Source organism: Vanellus vanellus (genome assembly GCF_965231255.1).
Source record: "Vanellus vanellus genome assembly, chromosome: 2".
In the NCBI taxonomy this organism is placed as follows: Eukaryota; Metazoa; Chordata; class Aves; order Charadriiformes; family Charadriidae; genus Vanellus; species Vanellus vanellus.
Window position 1 is genome coordinate 57,268,775 of NC_138906.1, and position 22,676 is coordinate 57,291,450.

At 37.7% G+C, this 22,676-nt stretch overlaps 1 protein-coding gene across 2 annotated transcripts in view; it reads left to right on the top strand.

Annotated features, from left to right (window-relative positions):
• The window catches only part of VPS41 (VPS41 subunit of HOPS complex), a gene marked incomplete at its 5' end in the record, with an annotated part of 113,483 nt that overhangs the window by 53,758 nt on the left and 37,049 nt on the right, over positions 1–22,676 (top strand). For both annotated transcript variants that reach the window (XM_082479886.1, XM_082479885.1), the window contains 5 exons: positions 7,057–7,176; positions 10,290–10,436; positions 11,629–11,695; positions 19,763–19,860; positions 22,274–22,403. In XM_082479886.1, coding sequence (XP_082336012.1) covers positions 7,057–7,176; positions 10,290–10,436; positions 11,629–11,695; positions 19,763–19,860; positions 22,274–22,403 — 562 coding nt within the window. The remainder of the gene's footprint in view (positions 1–7,056; positions 7,177–10,289; positions 10,437–11,628; positions 11,696–19,762; positions 19,861–22,273; positions 22,404–22,676) is intronic.

Below are 22,676 nucleotides of genomic sequence, written 5' to 3' on the forward strand. Positions count from 1 at the left end.
AGTTCGTCATAACAATATAAAATGTATAAAAAATGCACTTTTCAGTTCAAAGATTGACAGCAGAACATTCTGCAAATCTTCAAGGTGAGCAACAATGTCTAAAAAAGAAAAAAAAGTAGAGAGGGAGGGAAAAACATCTAAATGACGTGCTTCGGGGACATGCTGTTCAGGTCCTCGGTTCCCAGCACAGGTGGATGTTTGGAACTTGGGTGAATTGTGTGATGCTGAGATTTGCCACATCTTAGAAGCTCAGCCTGACCTAAAGCTGACTTACAAGCAGTGCTCCCTGGGGTAACTGTTTAAACTATTTCAGATTGTTGGAAGCTTAACTCTACTGTGCATATCTTTATACAGTTGCTTAAGTAGGCATGTACTAGAGTCCTACTAGAGTCCAATGCTAAAGAGCGGTTTTTTTCTAAATCGTGTTACAAACTAATTAACTAATTTAAATGCTTTGCTTCCAAAGGCACTAGTTTTTAAAAGTAAAGAGCTTTCATTAAGCTTGGGATAGTATCATTGCCTTCTGTTTTGGGCTGGGAAAGCTTTTTTTTCACCCCCTTTTTTTCAATGAATGAATGTTACGTGTGTCGAGAAACAAGGCAGGTACTAGGGAAACATTGACATGATCGCAGTGAGAAGCAATAGGTACCATACTAAATAGAGGTGCTTCCCTGCTCCCCTCCCCCTTATATCTGCAATTAACTATAGCACCATTGTGATGACTTGGCAGATGATGGTCACCCTGAAATAATACCGTATATTGTAAATAACAGGGCATTCCTGTCCAGAGCAGACAATAGAGCTTCAAACCAAGGGAAAAGACAAATACCATGCTATTGAAGGCCATAACCTTCTACCTTTTAAAAAAGGGTCTAATCTTAAAAAATAACAGGGTAAAAGCCAACTAAATGAGGGTGGTAAAGCTGAAAACAAGGTGTTCTTTATTTAACTGTTAGAGTGCTGGTCTTTCCCAATGCATCAACTAAATGAACATTATTGCAATGTCCAAGTAGCCATTATATCCAGAGGGTTAAAGAAGCAGAACTAACAAAGAGAGAAGACTGAAGGATATTTCAGTTCTGAAGTCAAGGTATCAGCTACGGCGTCTTATGTAAAGATAACTTAGGAGAGCGGGACAACTTGAGGTTGCTTTCTTGGCAGAGGCATTGATGAGACTTCCTATTTCGTGTTTTGATTAACATCAATGACAAGACATACAGGTTTTTCTAGTAAAACGTCTAGGAGAGTGAATCCTTTGGAGTGATTGAGTCAGTCTGCTGAATGTGTGCTAATGAATTTTTTTTTTTGTGGGGTTCTCTGCCCATCATGGTAGTGGGGACACAGCACAATTAAGCAAATTCATTCTGAAGCCAGTATGGGAGTAGGATACTTAGTATCTTGAAGGGCTGGGCCTCCTCATTTGCCTAGGATATCCATTTTGTATAATAAGTGTTGATTTGTGTATTCAATCTGAAACATTTTAAGGGCTAGGCAACCAAGATAAAACTGAAAATTTACCCCGTGGCTGTCAGCAGTCACATCTTTATACCTAACTGTGTCTATATCCACATAATATATTTATATTATGTGTGTATATACATGGTGGAAATAGATATAAAAAGCTATTTTTGATGGGATCTGTGTTTGTTTTGCTGGGGAAGATACACTAGAAGAACTGGTTTTCAAATGCAGATGTGTCTCAACATTTTTGTCCTATTTATTCGCCCAGAATTAACATCTAAGCATATCGATGCCCATGCTGAAGTATTACTCTCTCCTCTTTGTCTGTTACAAAAGCAGAGAGAATTTACTGTTATCTGAGGCAAATTTCTCATTAAAAAAAATAAGAAATAAACCATAACGTACTATTTCAGTGTTAGAAACCTGGGCTGGACCCATGGTGTCTCCAGCCTGAGACGCAAAACACGGTGATCTAAATTCCTTTCCACTCCATGTGGAGCAATGTCATATAGAGAGGGATAGTGATTGCAAACAATGCACAAGCAGGAAGGGAAAATAGTGTTCTCAGGGATCTGCAACTGCTGTTATGGGTAGTGGAATTTGTATGCTAAAGTCAAGTCTGCCAGGGAATGTCTTGAATTTATTTTTTTTTAATTGTCTGCTTTTTAGTGTCAGCAGATGCACTTTGCTTTGTGAGTAAATAGATGACCTTTACCTTTGAACCCTATGATATATACTTCATAATAACTGGTCGGACTACTTTGACAAATTATTAAATTGTCAGGATGCTGTTTGCAGCACAGTCCATTTTTAGAAAGCAGATAGTCAGCTGTTTGGCATTACGTTGGGTAGAAGAGTACCAGACAAAAACGGCAGATTGCTTTGTAAGCTATAAAATGTCAGTCAGTAAGTACTCGAAGGTCTGGTTTAAGTGAAGAAAAAGTAAATACTGTGGCAATTTCTGTCCATGCATTGGATAATTTACCATAAGCAGGAAACAAATTGTAGCAGCAAGGAAGCCACAATAATACAAGTCTGTGATTTGCGTGCCACCATGTATAATGCGCAGATGTATCCCGTATTATTGAGCAGATGAGACTTTGATATGTAGTGTTGTGTCATTTGCCTAATAAGCAGATTATTTGGCTTACATTTCTTCTTTATTATTATTTGGATGTGCATTTCTTCTTTATCGTGAAAAACAAAATATTCTCCTTGTGCTGTAACAAACAAATTTGGTTTGTGTAAAGAGAGAATGGATCATAATCCTGTGTGCTTGTAATCTATAGTTGTGTGTTTTGCCAGTGTATGTGTAGAAAAGTTTTTCATTGCCTGAGGTGGCAAGCAAAGAGGATCTAAATATATAAAATGTGTGAGAGCCTGCAAGGCTGCAGGACTTGCTTTCCAAGGTGTTAATTCTGTAGCTCTTTGTGAACAGGCGACAGCTGGAATCTAGCAGCTGAGTTTCTAAAAGTACAGCCTAATAAAAGTCCTATGGCATTTGTTTGTCTTAAACATCTCAAAATTTCCAACTTCTCTGTCTGTGAACAGGAGCATCAGCTCCTGTTTTGCATCTCACCATTGCCATCACTTACCTCCCAATGCTGCGGTTGTCTGCCACTGCCTCCTTGCTTGATTTCCCTTGACTGCACCTCCTGCCCTCCCCTCCATCCACACCCCAGCTCCTTAAACAACAGCCTTTTGTGACGATATTTTGAAAACTCATCTTCGGCTGAAAACTTGAGGCTTACATTATTCTCTGCCTCGTTTGAGCTCATCCAGTCCATAGCTGTTCCAAACAGAAGTGATAATTTTTTATTGTTGCTATATATTTTCCTAGGGATGCACGATTAAACAGTAAGTCTTCATGTGGCATGCTGTTCTGCGTTACTCTTGGATATCTGTTAATCTTGGCTGTGCCTGTAAATGTTGTTTTTATGCTGAAAACAATAAATATCTATAACGATCACTTGTAACCATGTCAGGAGCATTTTAGGTTTTTGTGATCTTGCCTGGCTGAGGGGAGAACTGGTGACACAGGTACCAAAAACCAGAACAAATGCCACAGGTAGGCACGTGTTCACACTCAGGCAAAGAAAGAACACGACAAGGAAAATACAGGAAGTTTTTTTCTAATTCTTATTTTGTGAAATAAAAACTAATCCAACAGTGCTGCAACAGGGAAGGGAAGGGTGGCTTTTCAGTTACAAATTGAAGTTTCAGCCTTTTCTGTCTGTAAAACTCCTCCAGATCTTCACAGAGAAGGTGCTGTGTTGAAACAAAGTAATGATGCTGTGCATAGTGCTTCAGTAAAAGTGTGTTTCCTTCTCACTGTGTGAGAACAGACATATTTTATTTCAGTGTTTTGAAGGTGGTATTTCTTAGTGGGATGAAATTGAATTGAATTACTTCACCATATTGATACTACCAAAGCTGCAATCCTTGGCCTCTTTTTTTTCAGAGGATTGAGGATTCCTGTACATAGTTTAAAGACTGGGATTACATGTAATTAGTGTTAATGCTAATTGCGTGAGAGGCTCCACTAAATACAAGTACTAGTCTATTCTCTTTAGCGGATGCACTCTAAAATAGAATTTTGAGCTCTTTTTGGAGAAGGTTAATCTCCTTGTAGTGAAAGATAGAGAGACATGTATTCACTAATCCAAGAGAATTGTATCCACTTGTTTTTAAAACCAAGAAGTGTCCTGCGCTGTCCTCTTGTCTCATGCATTTCAGTGTGTCATTTTTTCTTAATGATCCAGTGGACAAGCATAAGCAGTTAAGAAGACTCACAAAATAATAAGTAGTGAATTATCAGGAGATTGCAATGTATTATGAAGGAGTGTGGGTCAGGACCCTTGACGTCAAGGTTTATTTTATTTTATTTTACCTATATTATCCTGTTGCGGTACATGCAAGAGATGCGGGAAGTGCGTTCTAAGCACTACTGTATTGTAGCAAAGGACTGGAAAGATTTACCAGAGCAAATCAAAAAGGGGAATAAACTGTTGCAGAGAATGCAAGGAAGTTATTTTCGTGGCTGCTGTTGAAATATAAGTACTGTGAATGCTGACTGCCAAAATACAGGATTTATGGGAAACGAAGCCCTCAAATATTTTTCCCCTACCAAAAAGAGAGGGAGGCGTTAGGAGGAACCCTTCCAGAAATGGTGGATTTTTGTTATGCGTCTACCTTCCCTTGAAGTTTTAAATGGCTTTCTGGTGCGATAAACATTTCAATGTGAGGACGGAAGGGAAGACTAAGAAATAAATTAGGCTGCTTATTTTGAGAGCAATGCATTCAGGATAGCAGTTCCAAAATGCATAGCAAAGTTCTGGGTTCAGTAACTGTTTCTAGGTGTCATTGCTGGAGCAAAGAATAATCACATTATGTGTATCAACAAAATGTGGATAATTGCATTGTAGATAGATTAGTAAAGCATGTTTTGAGATTAAATATTTTTTTTTTGAAGCCACAATGTTGAGTGTCCTTTGGCTTCAGTGTTGGACCTGTTGCACTTGCTGTCGTGAAACAGGGAATTCTGGGTGCTGCAGTGATTCAGATTCACTTTCCATCTTTATTACAGGCAATATCAGACTATTGTCTTCTGCTTCGTTAGTCCGAGAATTTAATTAAGCATGTGCTTGGAGTTGAGCATAGACTGAAGCAGGATTTTTGTTTGTTTGTTTATTTGCTTTATTTTCTCCCCATCAGTTCTCTCTCGGCTCATTTTTTTACTTTGCAGTTTCTTACTCAGGTAGGGAGTCATGAGAAAGCATGATGTTCACAAACCACGAGTAGTAACAAAAGAGCTGCAAAGTGTCATTCCAAGCTCACTGTGGATCTTGTGTGTTTAACAAACTTCAGTCACAATTCAGCTACAAGCAGAAAATATTCACAGTTCAGTTAATAGCATTGATGTCAGCCAGTTTTAACCTTTCACATCATCCCCATCAGTTTTCGCAGCTTTGTCCACTACGTCCAGATGAAAATACTATGTATTTTGCTGCTGTCTTTATTGGATGGTATTGAAAGAGGCATCCAGGTGACAGTCCTTTTGCCATTGGGCCTCTCCTTAGGAGTGTTTGAACTGGGAAAAAAGTAATTGTCCAGTCTGGATCAGCACAGCACTTAGTTTTTAATGACATACTCAGCTTTTGAGTGGAGCTAATTGGTTTGGGCTGAGGGCTGCTCCCGTGTTTCACATCCACCTACTGGTGGAAATTCCCCTGTATGGCAGCACTGCCTTATGAGCATAGATGTTACCCCTGCTTTCAGTGTCTTGCTGTAAAATAGGGTATTCTGTAAGAGGTTTATCGAATAGCTTTTTGTAGGTGGAAAAAGTAACCCTAGATTGTCTAAAAGGTGGCCTTCATGTGAGCTGTGTGAAGGAAACAAAGTCATTTTGGGTGGGGTTGAAGTGCAAGATACGTTTGAGTGAGAAGTTTAATGTCTGGAGCACACATCACACAAAAGTTTCTCATAGACTATCCTAGATAGTGGCGGCTTTAAACTTTTGCAGCAAATACTTGTCTTCTGGTGCCATCTTGCGGCTTTAGGAGAGAGAGGCAGGCTGTGTAGTTGCCTTAAAAATCCCTTGTTTTGTTAAAAGATGCTATTTTAAACAACTAGTGTCTTATCATTTGATGTATTTATGCAAATACAGGTGGTGGAAACCCATGTATAAAAAAGCACGCACAGCTGGATGTCAGGAAATATTAGCAACGTAGGCATTCAATTTAGGTTTTAGCATGGTAAAAGTCCTTTGCAGGTAGCAATCTTACACCTCTTAATGGTCATTGTGCACATTATGCATTAAACCTTACAGGAAACTGATAAAAGAGCTGGACTGTCATGCAAACTGTCTGCATGTAGTTGTAGTTTTTCTTTGCCGCTTCAAAGTAATTGTAACATCTCTTATGTGCATTTAGGTTTTCTAAAATGCCTTCCTTATTTGTGAAGCCTGGGATTGCCCATCACAGAAGTTTTACGATCGTCAGTGCTTGTTGTACAGTGCAGTTTGCACGTGTGGGACTAACACACAGCATTTCTAGAGCCCTATTGAAGGGCGTGTAGTTCCACATGGGGCCAAGCAAAAGGCCAGAGACTTGGGGGTCTTCGATAATTTTCTTTGGCTACACCAGGCATACAGCACACTTTTTCTATCTCCTGTTTTTTGAGGGGAAGAAGGAGCCTATCACCAGATCAGTGGATGGGTGTGAGATGCCCTGGTTTCTTTACCAGCTTTCTGAAGCGATGTCACTAGTGCTGTAAGCTTAGGTTCTCAAAAGCCTTGATTTCTTTATTCTTAAAATGGGAATAATTATACTTACCGTTCTCTGGAGAAACTTGATCGAAGGCCTGCTTATTAATATTATTATTAAAATAACTTAAATGCTGTAGTATACAAGATTCCCAATGTATAGGTACTATATGAAAATATTTGATTGTGTTTGCTTTGATTTTTTAGTAGGTGTGTGTTTATTGTTGCCCTTGAATCCGAGCAGAGTAAGGGATAATGAAGCAAAAACATACCTCCCATGTTTACATACAGAACTGTGTCACAGAAATATTTCTTGTTGCACTTCTTCATAGTTGCTGTTATATGAGAGAGGCTGGATGAATAGATGGAAGCCTTCGGTTTTACATGAAGGGGAAGGAAATATAAGAAATGTAAAGTGGAGAGGACACTTAATTGCTTGGGCCAATAATATGGTAAGTATTTGTCACCTCTATTAAATGAACAAAAGTAGTGCTGCATTACATATGCTGATACTTGAAACGTTTCAATGTTAATTGTCAAAATTGAAAAATGGTACATTTGAAGAATTGGGTATAAAAGGCATAGTATTTTAGATCCAGTTTCCTTCTGGTGTTTCCTGCTGGCTAGTCAGTGTTGTCCATATGATTGCCACTGCTGAAGAAATTAAGAAAAGTAGCTCTACATACCACTGTTGGGGTGGTCACTACTGTACACTATTGTATAGCAGAATTTTGACCAGTACAATTTATTGAAGCAAACTGTCTAAGTAAGGAATGCCAGTGTAACTCTTCTTTATATAAAAAACAGAACATCATTCCCCCTGCCACCCCCCCAAAAAAACCCCAAATCTGTCTGGATTTTGTCATTTGTACTGATGTGACATTATCATATTCACTTCTAATACTGCAGATTATAAAAAATGATAGTAAAAATTTCTTATTTTGGTAGGCCACTAGAAAAGGCAAGACTTAGGAGAAAATAGGCCCTTTTTGTTCTAAGTGTAATTCATATTTTAAAGGGAACCGTTGCTTTCATGCTGAGTGTTGCATTTCACCTATCACTGTATATCTAATTGATGGGTCAAGGTCTGTGTTCTAAAGCTCAGCAGTGAGGGATATGTTTTTAAGTGTGTATCATGTCTAAATTCCAAAGTATTATTTTAAAATGTCGGGAAAGTATTTCTGAAACACTAGCTTTTCTCCTTCTCTTGTTTTTCCCTCCTGAAGGGAAGCATTTATTAAAATATTTTAAAGCCGTTGTTCTTTTATTCCTTTCAAAACCACTTTGATATGAAATTGTTAGAAGTGGACTTTTGTGTATTTGCTCCACTTTAATAACTGCGTTAGAATTGAAACTTCAATGAGTGCTTGATCGTCATAACATTAGCTCTTTTGAAGGTTTTGTTCTTTTCAGAACCATACAATTAAAATATATATTCTAGGTGAATCTGCTGGGAATAGATAGGACAGTTGAGGAGAGCTATCCCTAGAGATGATGTGCCACATCAGAACACAGAATACTAATAAAATGTTGAGAGCCATCTGTCAGAGACAAAAAGCCATGGTCAGGGCCTATCTTTCAATGAAAAATGAAATGACACTTGCCCTCCAAAAGATTAATATATTTGGTTATTGGCCTTTCCCTTCCCCGTTTACCTTTTTAAAAATTTCTCCATCCTCTAGCAAGGTTTTGTGTTTCTTTTTTTCCTATCAAAGTCAGAGAAAATCTTTTATAGCCTTGCTTCTAACTCTCTCTGCATGGCTACCTAATTTCCTAATTTTTATTTTATTATGCCTTTTCTTTTTTTTGGCACGCTGTATGTGAGCTTGTTAGACATTGGCTATTCTGAGACAGGCTTCAGGTTATTTAGGCAAGGTCTAATTCTGCTTGTCAGATGCTTGGGTAACCCGTATTTTCTCCTTCTTCTGTGGCCAAGAGTGTGAGTTTTACAAATTGGGATACCTGAGGACCAAATCCTTAGAGGCATTAGGTTGCCTGACTCCTGTTTGAACAGGTTTTAGGCTCCTTTGTGATAGGAATTTGACTCTGGAAGTCCTTTTGGTTCATGATGCAAATGGCATACTTTTAACTATAGAGGATCCTATATTATTGGTTTGAAAGGCATTTAAATGTAATCTATCTATCCCATGTAGGATTTGCTGCTGTGTAGAGAAACAGAAGGTGTGGTATGGGTCACTTTTATCTGAAAATCATCCTGGAAGACAAAGTGGTAACATTAATAAAAGACAACTTTATTAAAATGCAGTTCAAGCAAGATTTCAAATTTTATCAGATGAGCTTATAAAACACAAAGCATAAGCTCCTTGTTTATTACTGAGATCTGGGCTCTGTATGTTGCAGATGCCGTGTGTAAGTTTTTTTTCTGAAACCTTGATGCCAATAGGAATGTGTTTCACACTCACAGTTCTTCAGTGACAAAGATCACTGGGGGAAAAAATCCTGACCCACCCCCATACCACTTACTGCTCCTTGTGATTAAAAAAAAAAAAAAAAAAAAGAATAAAAAAAGGCAAAACCTGGCTTAGACCATGAAACCCATGTTTAGACTCTTTGACTTACAAACAGTTGAATCTGTGCAGCTGGGGACATAGAAACTCACAGTGGGGGGGAACAGAAACAGGCAGGGGAATCTTTTAAATCAGTTTTGTCACTAGAAAAATCCTAACGTGGAATGGCATGCTGGACACTGACCTTTCAAGGTCCCTTCCATCCCCTTTTCTGTGATCATAAGAGTTGTTTTTTCTGCTCACTGAGCTTAAAGGTAATACCTACTAAAATGCTTTGTTTTATTTTGGGGGCTTTTGTTTTTAAATCATTAAGAACAAGTCATTACTTAACATGAAATTAATCTCCATTTTGCTGTTGGAAAGGTTATAGCTCACCTTTTCTAAATGGCATGGAAAAATCTGATTAATGGCTCTTTTTTTTTTTTTTCTTTCTCTCTTTCAAATGACTTTAATCTTCCTTTCTTTAAACTTTTTGTTCTGTTAGTTTAGGAGATTTCCTGAGGAGGCAGTGAAAAATCTCAGTATATAAAACCAAGCATCATTTAAATATGCTTGCTTTTCTGTTTTAATGTAAGAGTAGAAATGCATTTCTGGAGAAGTACAGATTGCCCTCGCTTATCTCAATGAGCTGTTGCTTCACATCTCTTCTTTTTCCAAGGTGGAAATTTCTGCTTCTCTACAGGGGCTGTTGTGGAAGAGCTGGGATTTTTTCATTTCTCCAGTTGTAGTTCAGTCCAACAGGCTGAACTGATTTATGACTACAGTTGCTAATCTGTCGCTCATTCACTTATTGTATCTTTTCATTGGGCATGTGAACTTAAAATATCTAACTTACTCTAATACCTTCAGTCCTTCTGTCATCTTCTGGGTAAGATGGATCTCTGCATCACCAGGTTTTTCTGTTGGTACACTCAGCCCTACCCTAAAACTTATGCCATAAACTGCTATGACTGCCTTAAGCCTACAGAATAATATGGGATGTGGTGAGTAGGAGTTTGTCATACTGAATAAAGTTTTTTTTATCTTTAAACTTTCAGGGTGTGAAGATACTTGACATGATCTCCAAGCAAAGAATTACCAATGTACCTCGAGATGACATAAGCCTTCGCCCAGATATGTATCCCTGCAGCCTTTGCTGGAAGGATAATTTGACGCTGATTATTGGCTGGGGAAATTCAGTAAAGGTGCAATTACCTGTCTTTGTAATAAATGCTTGCTGTTATCGCAGACAAACAGAGGATTATTTCTGAAAAGCAAAGACAATCGAAAAAAATAGAATTTGGTTTGACTACAGTGTGCGGAACTCCTGCTGCCATAGAAATGTCATTGGACTGACCCTCATGAGGAGGAGGAGTGATAGACACCAAGCGGTCAGATAGATCTCTCTGTGTGAGCAAGCAGCGAATGTAATCCTCAGGGACACTTCTCTCCTCTGTGCCTTGGAGAGATTTCCTCTTTTGAAAGCTTTTAGTGGGCAGTTGAATTCATTACTTTTGATTAGCATTAAGGAAGAACAACTTACTATGAGGTATTTTTGGAGGGGATTGTTTGGGGGGCTGAGGAGGTTGTGACTGCTGAAACAGCCACATAATTTTGGTCAACTATGGGAAGCAAAAAAAAAGGGATGGGGTGGGGGACAGGCTGCTTGGGGTGTTCTGCTTTCAGCAGGGAACTGGCATTTCGAACTTGTGCACTGCAGACTGACTATGATGTGTTCAGACCAACACCTGACATGAGTTTGTTACAAGGCTGTTAGCTGTTTTCTAATAACAGACTGCTACATCACTGCACAGTGGGAAATTAAAAGTGTTTGGTAGCAGTAGATGGAAAGGGAGGTTAAACTGAGGTAGGTGAAGCGTAAAAAGCTTTTGGAGCATTAAACTTAGAGTTTTACAAATGAGGAGGTTTGTCATAAGTTTGGCACCTGTCTTTTCCCTTGTATTGTGTGTTCTTCACAACATTTGGGTATTTGTATTTCTTTACATGTACGTACTCTCCTCCTGTTACTGGAAGTTGCAATAGCACATTCTTACTAAAATGTTAAGGTAATGAGACACAAAGTGTGAAAAGATACCCAAACCAAACTCGCATATATGCTACTATGAAGAAATCACAGTGGGCAGTTGTTTTCAGATTTCTCTCATGTGATCTGTCTTCTTTCTCCTCTCCCAGTATATTTATAAGGCTGTGGACTACAGCTACAACTTTCCTGTCTGGTTTTCTTCATCAGTCACTGTTTTACAGCCTCTGTTTTTCAAAATGCAGAAATGTGTGGCTGAGAATGCCTTAATAAGAAAAGGAGTTTATGGGAAAAGTTAATATAATTTTAGGAGTTACAGTTTGTTCATCATAATGATCCAAATCTCTGTTTCCTAGATTTGCTCAGTAAAAGAACGGCATGCCAGTGAAATGCGTGACCTTCCAAACCGCTATGTGGAAATAGGTATGATTGTACAAATGTGCTCTTTTTCAAAATTATATAAGCTTTAAAGGTCTGTTTTCATATTCTGGCCTGAAAAAGCTGTTACATTTCAGAGACAACATGTAGGTGTAACATAAATGTCTGATGAGGTTGTCATAATGTCTTCCTGCATGTTTTTTATTTATATTCATGGAGAGTGTTAAATTCTGTGATTGCCTAAAATCAAAGATCATTGTGTGAACAGTGGATGTCTTAATTTTTCCTTCATGCAGATTCTTACAGACAACTTGGGTTTTTATCTTGGTTAAATGATGATCAGTGTAGTAGTAAGGAGAAAATAGACACTACTTTATTTGGTTACATGTTGTTTGACAACACTGCTTGTAACTTTTTTCTCTTTTTTTTTTTTCCAACATATCTTTGGTGTAGTGCTAGAAAATTGATTTGAATTACTTTTTGTTGCTTCTTTTGCTTCTGTGTTTTATGTTCTCCTTTGCTTTTTTATTTGTCCAGTTTAGGTGATGTGAATAAATTTTGTTATTGCTAATGAATGGAAAAGGTCTTGACAAAATGTGGGTATTAAGTAAAGCATAAAGTGGAATTCAAAAGAAATTTGGAGGGGAAGAGGGAATGGAAACAAAAAAATCACAACTGTCCTCAGAAGTTTCTTCTGGGCAAAGGAAATATCTGTGAAGAGGTAGTACTGGGAAGATGAACAGGTCCTCTGGGGCTCTGCAGACCGGAGTGGACAACAGTTTGTAAACTTTGTTGCTACCTTGTCTTGACTGTAATGACATGAGATTGTAGACAAGAGTATTCAAGCAAGATCCTCACTCATGTCGGATTAGAATGGTACATGGCATAGGTGTATATTCTGCTTTCTGATTTCAGGAAAGAGCAGTTTTAAAAGAGCTTCTGAAAATCAACTGGGAGACTTGTTGAACTATGTAGGAATTCTGGGTACTGAGAGACAGTGGCATGCCTGACAATTAACTGAGAGCTGTTTGTTGTTTAAGATGACATGGTCCCAACAGAATAATTAACTGAAATTCTAGGATATTTAAGAGAATTTTTCGAGGAGAAGTTCATCTTGAGTTTTAGCCTCACGTCTTTTATATAATCATTTCTGTACCTGTAAGTAGCTTTTAAAAATAATTAAATGGGGTTGTTTATGTAGTGACAAGTGAACAAAGGCAATGTCTACTTCAGTTATAATGTGTCTACATGGAGGGAGCTAGTCTTATGTGACTGTATTGGAACTTCATTTAAAAAATAAAAAAAAAAAGCTGTCATCAGTCTATTTAGGTGCGGTCCTAAAGGTTAGAGATTTTTATGGAAGTAACATTTTCATCTTAAAATTTTTAGCTGAAAATCTCTGTATTCTTGAGGACTGGAGTTTTATCTCACTTAACCTGTTAACGTGCTTGAGATTTTTCTTTCTGGTTTCAGGTCAAAGCACTGAAACAGCTCTGCCAAACGCTGTCAGCAGCACTCATTGAAACGTGGGCATTAGATTGGGAGGGAAAAGAGAGAGACATCATTTCTTCAAGTCTTAATATAAATTACAATAACTTTTGATGTCGTCACATAGAAGATCTTGAGAGCTGTGTGTCATGCCATAGTATCTATTTCAATTTTATTTCAACTTTACTTTTCAAAGGCATAACTGGAAGATCTGATATTATTAATGAGCAGACTAGCAATCAGTATAGTTTTTTGCAAGACCATTAATATCCAAAGTGGATGCATAAGCTGATACACTTTTGTAGTGTAAAGAATTTATACAAGGCAGGAATATTCTTCAGTGGCAGGATAGCTGAGTATCGTTCAGAAGTTTTGACTTATAACATCTTGGCAGTGTACTTATGAAAAATAAACCCCATAATACAGTATAACTTTTGTCATTTTTAGTGGTGTGGTTTTTTTGTAAAACCAGGAGGGGGAAAAAAAAAGTTAATTTTGCACCTGGAATGAAAACCAGAAGTGGGGTAGGAGACTACATACTCACTTCTCTGCTCATCAGGGTAATACATATGAGGTCAGTGATAATACAGTGTTTTCTCACTCGACAGTTTCAGATTTATGCTCTTTTAGAGCCATTCTGAGGGCCTCAAAATTCCACAATAGTATCATAGTAAACTGTGATGGCATTAGTAGATCATAAATGTGGTCAAAAGTGGTTTGCAGGCCAGTGAATAAGGAAACGGAGCATTTCCTCCATTGCAAGTTAGGTGCATAGGATCCTGTGTAACAAGGTCCTCCTCATCTTTTGACACGTAGCTATACTTTGAGGCAGGAAATAAATGTGGTGTCTACTGTGATGCTAAACCAGGCAGCCCATAATGTGGGAAGGTAACACCACTGAACTGTTCTAACTGTTTTATTTTAAAGATAATGCTGTGTAAGAGAAATTAGATGAATTATACAGGTCTCATGCTCTGAGATCTGCATGGCATTGCTAATTTTATTTCTGTCTTTCGGTATGTTAATGGTGCTTTTCTTCAGTAATCTTTTCCATTGTCTCTGGTTGTATGTTACAGTTCATTGCCTCCGTGGGTCTTCATTCACTGTCGAAGATAAACTCCAGTGAAATGTTTCTATTTAGGTTTAAATGTATGTTAGCTGAGCAGATCCTATCAGTTTAGCTCTGTCAGCTACCGCTGTGCAGTAGTGTATTGATTAGAAAGTATTGGTATTGAATTACAGGCTTAACACGGACTAAATGCTGTTGTGATCCTTCTTAAAGAGTGCTTGACCTCTGTGCTGGCTCCTGATGCGTGTACAAAGGCTGTAATGCCGGACAACTTCTGGTCTGAACGGGGAACCCTTCCTCGACTGCAGCCCGTGAGAAGGCTGGTTGCTAAAGAACTAATTAGCACTTTGCAGTTAATACAATGCCTTTTCAAAGTGAAACGGGGCATCTAGTCTTCGATGGCCTTGTCAAATAGCTTGGGATTTTATATACTTTTATGGAGAGGTACTTTAACTCTGCCGCAGTTACTCAGGTTGTTAATGATAGTGGAAAATAGAGATTGACTTCAAGTCTTTTACTGACTTCCAGTCTTAATTAGAGACTTCCTATTCAATTTATTTTAGCCCAAATTTTATCTGAGGAATCTCAGTTTAATTCCAGGTGCTAACCAACCAGCAATGCCTCATGAGCACTTACCTTCCCTCTGCATTCCCTCATCTTTCCCTTGTGGATGTGTTTGTAGCAACGCATCTGTATGTTTTGTACGGGAATAGCTATATAACTACATGGCAAGTTACCACCAAGCATTGAGATTGCACCTTTTTATCCAAAAAGGAAACATGGGAATATTTATTTTTTGGTTTGTAAAGTGAGATACTTGGATCTACCATACCACTGTTTTTCTCTTTATATAGACAGAATTTAAAGCTGAATTCATGAGTGTGATGAGCAGGATATTAACTGTGACTAAATGTCATCAACTTTATATGCTGATTTATGCAAACATTTCATTTGAGCAAGTCTGCTACATTCTGCAAAGCACATTTCCAAAAGAGAAAAGAAGAAAAAAACCTAACCCATTTATATAGCTGATTCCACTTAGACTTTTGCTCATCCTGTTTTGCCACAAGCCAAACCGATCATTTATAAATTTCTTGGTAAAACTAGTCAAGACTGTCATACTACTGAATATTTTCCCTGTTGATTAACAAAGTTTTCTCAGTTTAATATGTAATGGAAAAAAGAGTTTTTCAGAAAGTCGACTTTGAAGCTTTGAAACTTAAGCAACCGCCATATTTCTAAAGATAATTTCTATTGCTGTGCGAGATGGAATAGGGGTAAGATGATTTCATCACTGTGGTAGCACTTACATTATGCACAACCTGACTGCAGGTAAAACAGCAAATTGTAACACTGCTTACAGTAGACAAAACATTTTTCTAATTTAATTGAAAGAGTAGACCTCACCAGATGGATGATTACTGGCATAATGAGGTACTGAGATTTTTTTCCCTGATGTTTCTGATTAGTGTGATACTATAATTGAGAAAAATTGTTTTGTTTTAGTAATATTATTCTTGCTTATTTCCATTCTGTACTAGTAGCAAGTAGTAAGGCAGCAGCTTTTCATGACAGTGGCTTTAGAGTTTTGATTTTAAGCCAAGGTGTTGGATTTTTTTTTGTGCAGAGATCATATTCAATTAACAGTATCATTCTCATTGCCCTGCTTTGCTTTAATGAAAATGCTTATCCTCTTTGCCATGTGGTATTCAAAGTTATATATAGAATGATTGATTAATGGTTGCTAAATTATTTCCAAAGCTTTTCTGAACCTTCAACACTCAAACAAAAATAAATTTCAGTATTACTTTTCCAACTGTTTTGATTATAAATAGTAGAGGGTGTGAATTCCAAGTTTGGAAGCACCAGTTTTTGCTAATCATTGATGCATTGGACCTGCCATCGATTTTAGTCTTACCCTACTGCTCTTTCTACTGAAATTCAAGGAAAAAGTTAGTCCTTTAAAATACCATTGCCATATGTACATGATTAGGTAAACCTTTGCTTGATTTTACATATAGTAGTACGGATAGAAAATTTGCAGGGAGCTCTAAGGATATTTAAGCCCAAATAAAGGACCTTCATGTGGGTTACTTCACTGCTCCTCCCCAGAATTTTACAGTTCCTTTTGAGTTGCAGTTGACTTTTCTTTAACTGGGCACATCCTAAGCTTTTTGCTCAGGCTTCTAGTCAGTTAGGTCTGCTCTGGAAATTTGGATATATGAAGACTTTCATGGAGTCTTGTGGGAGATTGAAATAATTTGTAAGGAAATACTTAAACGCTGGGCCAGGTGTTTCATATATGAAGATTTTCAGAGAAAAATATGAATGTTAAAAAAAATAATACAGGATTTGTGTTCTTTTCAAGGATTATGTTGGATAGTACACCTAAAAGTAGGAATATTCTTTTATTTCCATAAAAATATACCATGCATATATGTTTATACTTTGTGATTTGCTTCTGTCCATCTAAAGACAGCTTAAGTGATACTTATATGGGACCTTTTCTAGTCCTCTAGCTTGAACTGAATGTATATACTGTGGAAAAAAAATAGTCTTTTTATATTTTATATAAAATGCAACTGCATGCACAGGATCATAGCTAATCAAAACATGCTGTTTTGTATTCTGTTTTGTTTTTCATAAATAACCTAGCTCTGTAAAAACACTGGTGGTGGAGATACCGTCTTGAAAACACTTAAGGGTATGCTGTACTGTGGCCTACAGCAATGACTACAAATTTTGCAGATGTAGCTGAAGTAGCTGGTTAAAAGGTAGTTTGGGAATGTGTAGTGGCATCACCCCAGCAGCTAACAGTGTGCCAGAATTCTTGGTAAGCTGGGCCAGTTCACAGTGCTTTGTGACTCTGATGCAGTTGATATATGAGTGGGCTAGGTAAAAATTAGCTTGTGTGTTGGCTTTCCTGTTTCTTTCATATATCATATGGAATTTAAAAAAAAAAAAAAAGCTTGTTTTTCTCCACAAATTAAATTTCATGTTAATTCTCTGCGTGCTAGTTCAGGTTCCTGCTTACTTTCCCAAAACGCGATGTTGAAACCTTGGATCCGTTGAAATCAACGGCAAACACATCTGTCTGCAACCTAAATTTCACTCTATACATCTGCAGTGGAAAAGCAGGGGCTGCTTTTTGAGATTTGATTAAACGAAATAGACTTCTTTTAGTTTCAGTCTACTGCATGTGTGTGGATCTTTGAAATTCCAGAGGAAGTTGCTTTATAGAGTTTGGCTAAATAATGTAGCATATATTGTTTTATTTTTGTAGTGTGGGGTATTTCATACATTTAATTTAATGAACAACAAAAAATATTTGTTTCTTCTTTTTGCTTTCTGCTAATTTTTGACAGCTGTACATAGATGCTGAACATAGAGTAGATCCACTGTCAGCATATCTTCCATCTTCTCTTACAACAGGCATAAACATGTATGACACGTGGCCATACCTCGGTCATTCCCATTTACTTCAACACTATGTTTGTTTTAATTGTTTTGGATCCTTTTCAAATAAGCAGCATTTCTGCAATACCTCTCTGTTGGATATTTTTCTTCCCCCTGATCACAACAAAATGTCCAGAAAGTAAGTCAAATTAACCTATTAGTGTTCTGTGCAGCTATAACTTCTATAATTTTTTTTCAGTAAGACTTTTTTGATTAGCGGCATCAAAGGTTTTTATCAGGTCAAGAAGCACTGTCTATGCCAGCTATTCTTTGTTCAAGACTGTAGCTGCAGAGCTACAGCATTGTGTTTCAACAAGGCCTCTTGAGGAGGATGAGCTGAGAGAAAGCTGAAAGTGAAACCAAGGAAACTAAGCACTATTTAAAAACAAAACTTCAAGTGATGATTTTTATTTGTTTATTTATTTTTGTCTCCCAGAACAGTACTACTGCTTGATCGTAAATACACCATTACATGGATGTTAAAAACATTTTCACTGGCAAAGGAGCTAAAGTTCCAGTGAAAGTCAAAGAAACACGCATGTTTTTTTTAAAACTGTCCCCATAATCTTTATAAATGTATCATTCACCACTCTGTTTTCTTATCCAAATTCAAACCACAATATTTTATATGCCTTTGAGACCCTTCTCTTGTCACTTTTTAAAGTTTGCTTGTCCTTCTAGCCAGTGTTATGGATTTGACTTTGTTTTTTCTTTTCCATGTTTTCCTACTGCCTTCCATATTCCTTTAAAATGCCAAATACTAAATTATAAACTGGGACTAAGGTACGTTATGTAGATGTTTCTGCCATGGTTTGTTTAAAATCATCATTCAGAGCAACATGTGACAGAGTCGAAGTAATCTCATCAGTCTTGCAGGCTAGAAAAAAATAACTGTGTACAGCATTACAAATGTGAACCTGTTCTCTCCTAGAATAGATTGAGTACTCTACCCTTGTGCCGTACTTTGGTCCCCCAGTGATGTCAAAGTGCCAGCAGTCATTAAGAGAAAAGCAGTATTTGCTTATTCATTGAGAGACAGGTGTCAAATCTGTACTTTACTTGACAGTATTTTTTTCTCCTTTAGCAGGAGGACGATTATTTCTCCTGTTCCTTCTTATTACCTTAGCTAAAGAAAATTAGCTTTATTTTGTGTCATTATGCTGCATTTTCTGTTTGCATTGCTAAAATAATTAGTAACTATTTTAGTAAACAGTAGATATTAGTAATGTAGATTACTAATTAGATTCTCCTAAAACCTTGTTTTGGGGAAAATGATGATGCATATAAGTTTTTCTAATATAAGCACTTGGCTGATTCCTGTTTTGGGCCCCATGAGAAAAGAGCCCACAAAAAGGGCTTCCCAGAAGTTGAATGCCTGCACTGTAAATCCAGAAGAATGAAAGAAAACAGCTATTTCTGTGGCACAGGTCTGCTTTAATGAGCCTTTTTGTAAATACAGTTCAGCTCTCCTTTTCTTTCTCTTTCTCAAAATAGTCATCACATAACTGTCTTGATTTCAAGACCAATTTTAGGAAATTACATTTTCAGTTTAGTGAACAAGAAAAGGGACTATTTAACTATATTTTCTTTGTAATGAGGGTATCTGTAAATCTTCCTGTGATGTTTAAAGTGATGATAAATAAATAAGATCTTTGTGTTTTCATATATCATATGAATAGGTGTAGCAGGTGTGATTCTCTTATGGCCACATGACTTGCTGCAAATATGCAAACCAATGAAGATGTTCTATTTATTGCCCGTTTTATTGAGTTTTTTTTTGTTTTGCTTCCTTTTTTTTCAATATGCTTACCGAAAATCAGGCTAACCATTCATTTCACATGTTTTGTCTCTAACATGTCCTGGAGCACAAACATTTCTTCTTGCAAGCTTTAATGGAATTTAATCTGTTAAATGTAATTTTTCATCTTGCTGATCCAGCTGGGGAGTCTGTAGGTTTGTTATATGTGTTGAGCCTTCATTTCTTTGAAGTGCTACTGCGTGCTGTTGATTGCTGCTGAAAATCAGCTATGTGTTTTTCTTAGGGAGTAGTTCATACACCTTCTTTTATTTAACAATCTGTTGTCTTTCCTGTATTTCAGTTTTCCAGTTCGACACTGAATTCTATATCAGTGGACTTGCACCTCTCTGCGACCAGCTTGTTATACTTTCATATGTAAAGGAGATTTCTGAAAAAACGGTAATTGTTTTTGTTACAGTTTCTTCACAGCACTAAACTGCCCTGTGAGTTGGGCCTTAAACTAGTCACACAGATCTGATTATCTGTGAAAAAATTTGTAGTCCGCTGGTAGTGAACAGTGCTTGAAACTTCTCTGACCTATAAAATAAGGTCAGTGGAGATGATGTTGAAGACTTACCTTTCAGAAGTCCCATCTGGGTCCCTTTATTTCTTGCAAGAGGTAGAGAAGGTCTCTAGAGAGTCCTTCTCTCTCCTTTTTCCTTCTTTCCCCTTCCCCCCTGCCCCTTTTTCTCTCCTTTTCTTGCTTTCTTTCTGCTATTTCTGCACCAGAAGAAATGAAGAATCTTTGTTAGCCAGATGAGAGGCTTGCTGACTCTGCATCTTAGGAGAAATAAGAGTAGTGAAGTTGATCAACTCAAGCAATAAGAGTCACTGTGGCACAGGTGGGATGCATGATTGCGAGCGAGTGGCATCATTGTCTCCCTTGCTTCCAAGACCTTTAATTGTGTACACCCAGATACGTGTGTAGGTAGGTAGAAATTAGAATTCATGTCAGCTGTTTTCACTGCGCGCAGGCGAGTGCCGTGTCTGTCTCCGACATTTATTTCATATTGCCAAATAAAAGGTGAGGCAGTGGAGGAAATCCTTGAAGTTGCGGTGCGAGAATGGCAGATGCTCTTGATCATCTCTTTGATAGTATGTCTGCATTAGACAACCATCACCATAGTAACCTTAAGCAACTGGGTGCACAAGTTGCTAGGCAATGAAATGCTGTAGGTTCAAACAAATGCTCGAGCCTGCTGAAATCAATAGGGTTAGCTTCTAGCTTTGCTGCGGGATGTCAGATTATTATTTTTTTATTTATATTAAGGAGAAAAATAATGTCACAGCAGTGTTTCCCAATAGAGTCGGTACAGTAGTCCTCTAGTGCGGAAGAGTTGGTGGAAAAAAAAGAAGAGGCAAACATATGGGATAAGGAAGGGGGAGGAAAAGGTGGGTTGAAATGCTAGGGAGCAAGGAAATTGGGAAGCTGCTGTTAATGAAGAAGTAGCATGGGAAAGGAGCTGGTATAAAGGAGGTAGTGACTGATAAAGGTTAAAGTAATTCTAACTGCTTCAGAAAAGAAGGATGAAAAGAGAATTTCCAGGTGATATAATGGTAATAGAACATAGGAAAGAGATATTTTTCATGTATTTGCTTTTAATTAGCCTTTTAAACAAACTCTGAATGCTGGACTTCGATAAATTCTCAGTCCTCTAGGTAACTCTATCAAGGAAACAAAAGTACTCTCCTCCCTGACGCTGTGTCTGTTCCCTGATGTGGTGGGAACCCCTCTGTTGGTGTCTCGGTTCCATGAAGCTGCCTGCACTTGCAGCAGAAGCGCTGCTCTCTACAAATGCTGTTGCGTTGTGAGAACATTGTTCTTCCTGTGCTCGATTTCACAGCTTTCAAACAACAGCTTTCAAACAACAGCTTCCTACTTGTTACAAATTGGATCAGAATTGAACTCATGGCTAGCTTTGATATTTTTTCTTTTTCTTTTATTTGCACTGGAACTGTTAAATTGAGAAAAGACCCAAGAGTTGCTGCTGCTGAATGGGTAGGCTAGAGCTGTGTAAATCCACTTTATATATCTCCTCACTCTTTCATTCTGTATTTTGTTGTAATTCACAGCCAGAAGTAGAAAATAAGGGATTGTCTTGGACCTTGACTTAATTAAAAATACAGCTAGTTGCAGACAGCAGTTTCCCTTGGATAGAAGATGAAAATCCATTATGTCATCTTACCATAACCATCTACATTGCACTTGAAAGTTCATGGTACTTGAAGATCATCAGCACAGCAAGGTTTTTGGATTATTCTCAGACTAATTTTTTCCCTACTGATTCTGGATGCTTAAAAGTGAAAACTTAAACACCAGCTGAAAAAAAAGAATCCAAGTTCATCTTGGTACCAGAATATCATTGATCCATAGAGCTCTGTCCTTTGCGGCCTGAGCCCGGCTGGGAGCTCGTCTCAAATTGTTCTGTTGCTTGTTGAATGCAATGGTCGATGATCATCTGTGATAGCCCTGAAAACTTCTGTGACCAATAGCAGAAATATTAGTGAGCAAACTCAGGGGAAGGGTTAGTCCTGTGTCTTGTCCAAACCTCCTTCTCTGCGCTGATCTGTTCAAAGGAAGCAAGCCAAGAGTAGGAATAACTTTCCTTTGTGTTTCAGACATGATTACAGATACTCTGTGGAGCACAACTTTGCAACTTGTGTGGTTCGCAGCTGAGTACCCAGTGCAAAGTACTGGACCTTAGGGAATGTTTGCATCTGTTGAATTTCAGCCTTGTTTGTAGATGACTATCAGTTGGCCTTGCTAAGGTAAATTGTGTGGGATGCAACTAAGATGTTTGTGTTTTTCTAGGAAGTGGAGTGTTGTGCAAGGCCTAGACTGGATATTGTACAACCCCTACCTGAGTCCTGTGAAGAGATTTCTTCTGATGCACTAACAGTACGAGGATTTCAGGAAAATGAATGTAGAGATTATCATTTAGGTAGGTGTTCTTAATATTGTTTTGTTTTCTTTTCCTAACTTGGTTAAAAAACCCTTGATTTGGAAGGACTTGGCCTCCTTTTTCATTTTTATGTCATCTCCTTGAATAACTGTCTATAACTGCTTATGACACTGAAATGTAAAGTAGAAATCCGCAAGAACCAGCCACATGAAAGAAAAGAAATGTGCATGTTTAAACATCATGATTTGTAGTAGCGTCTATTAAGTCAGACATACTGAGGAAGGCAGAAATAATAGATCTCATGTAATATCC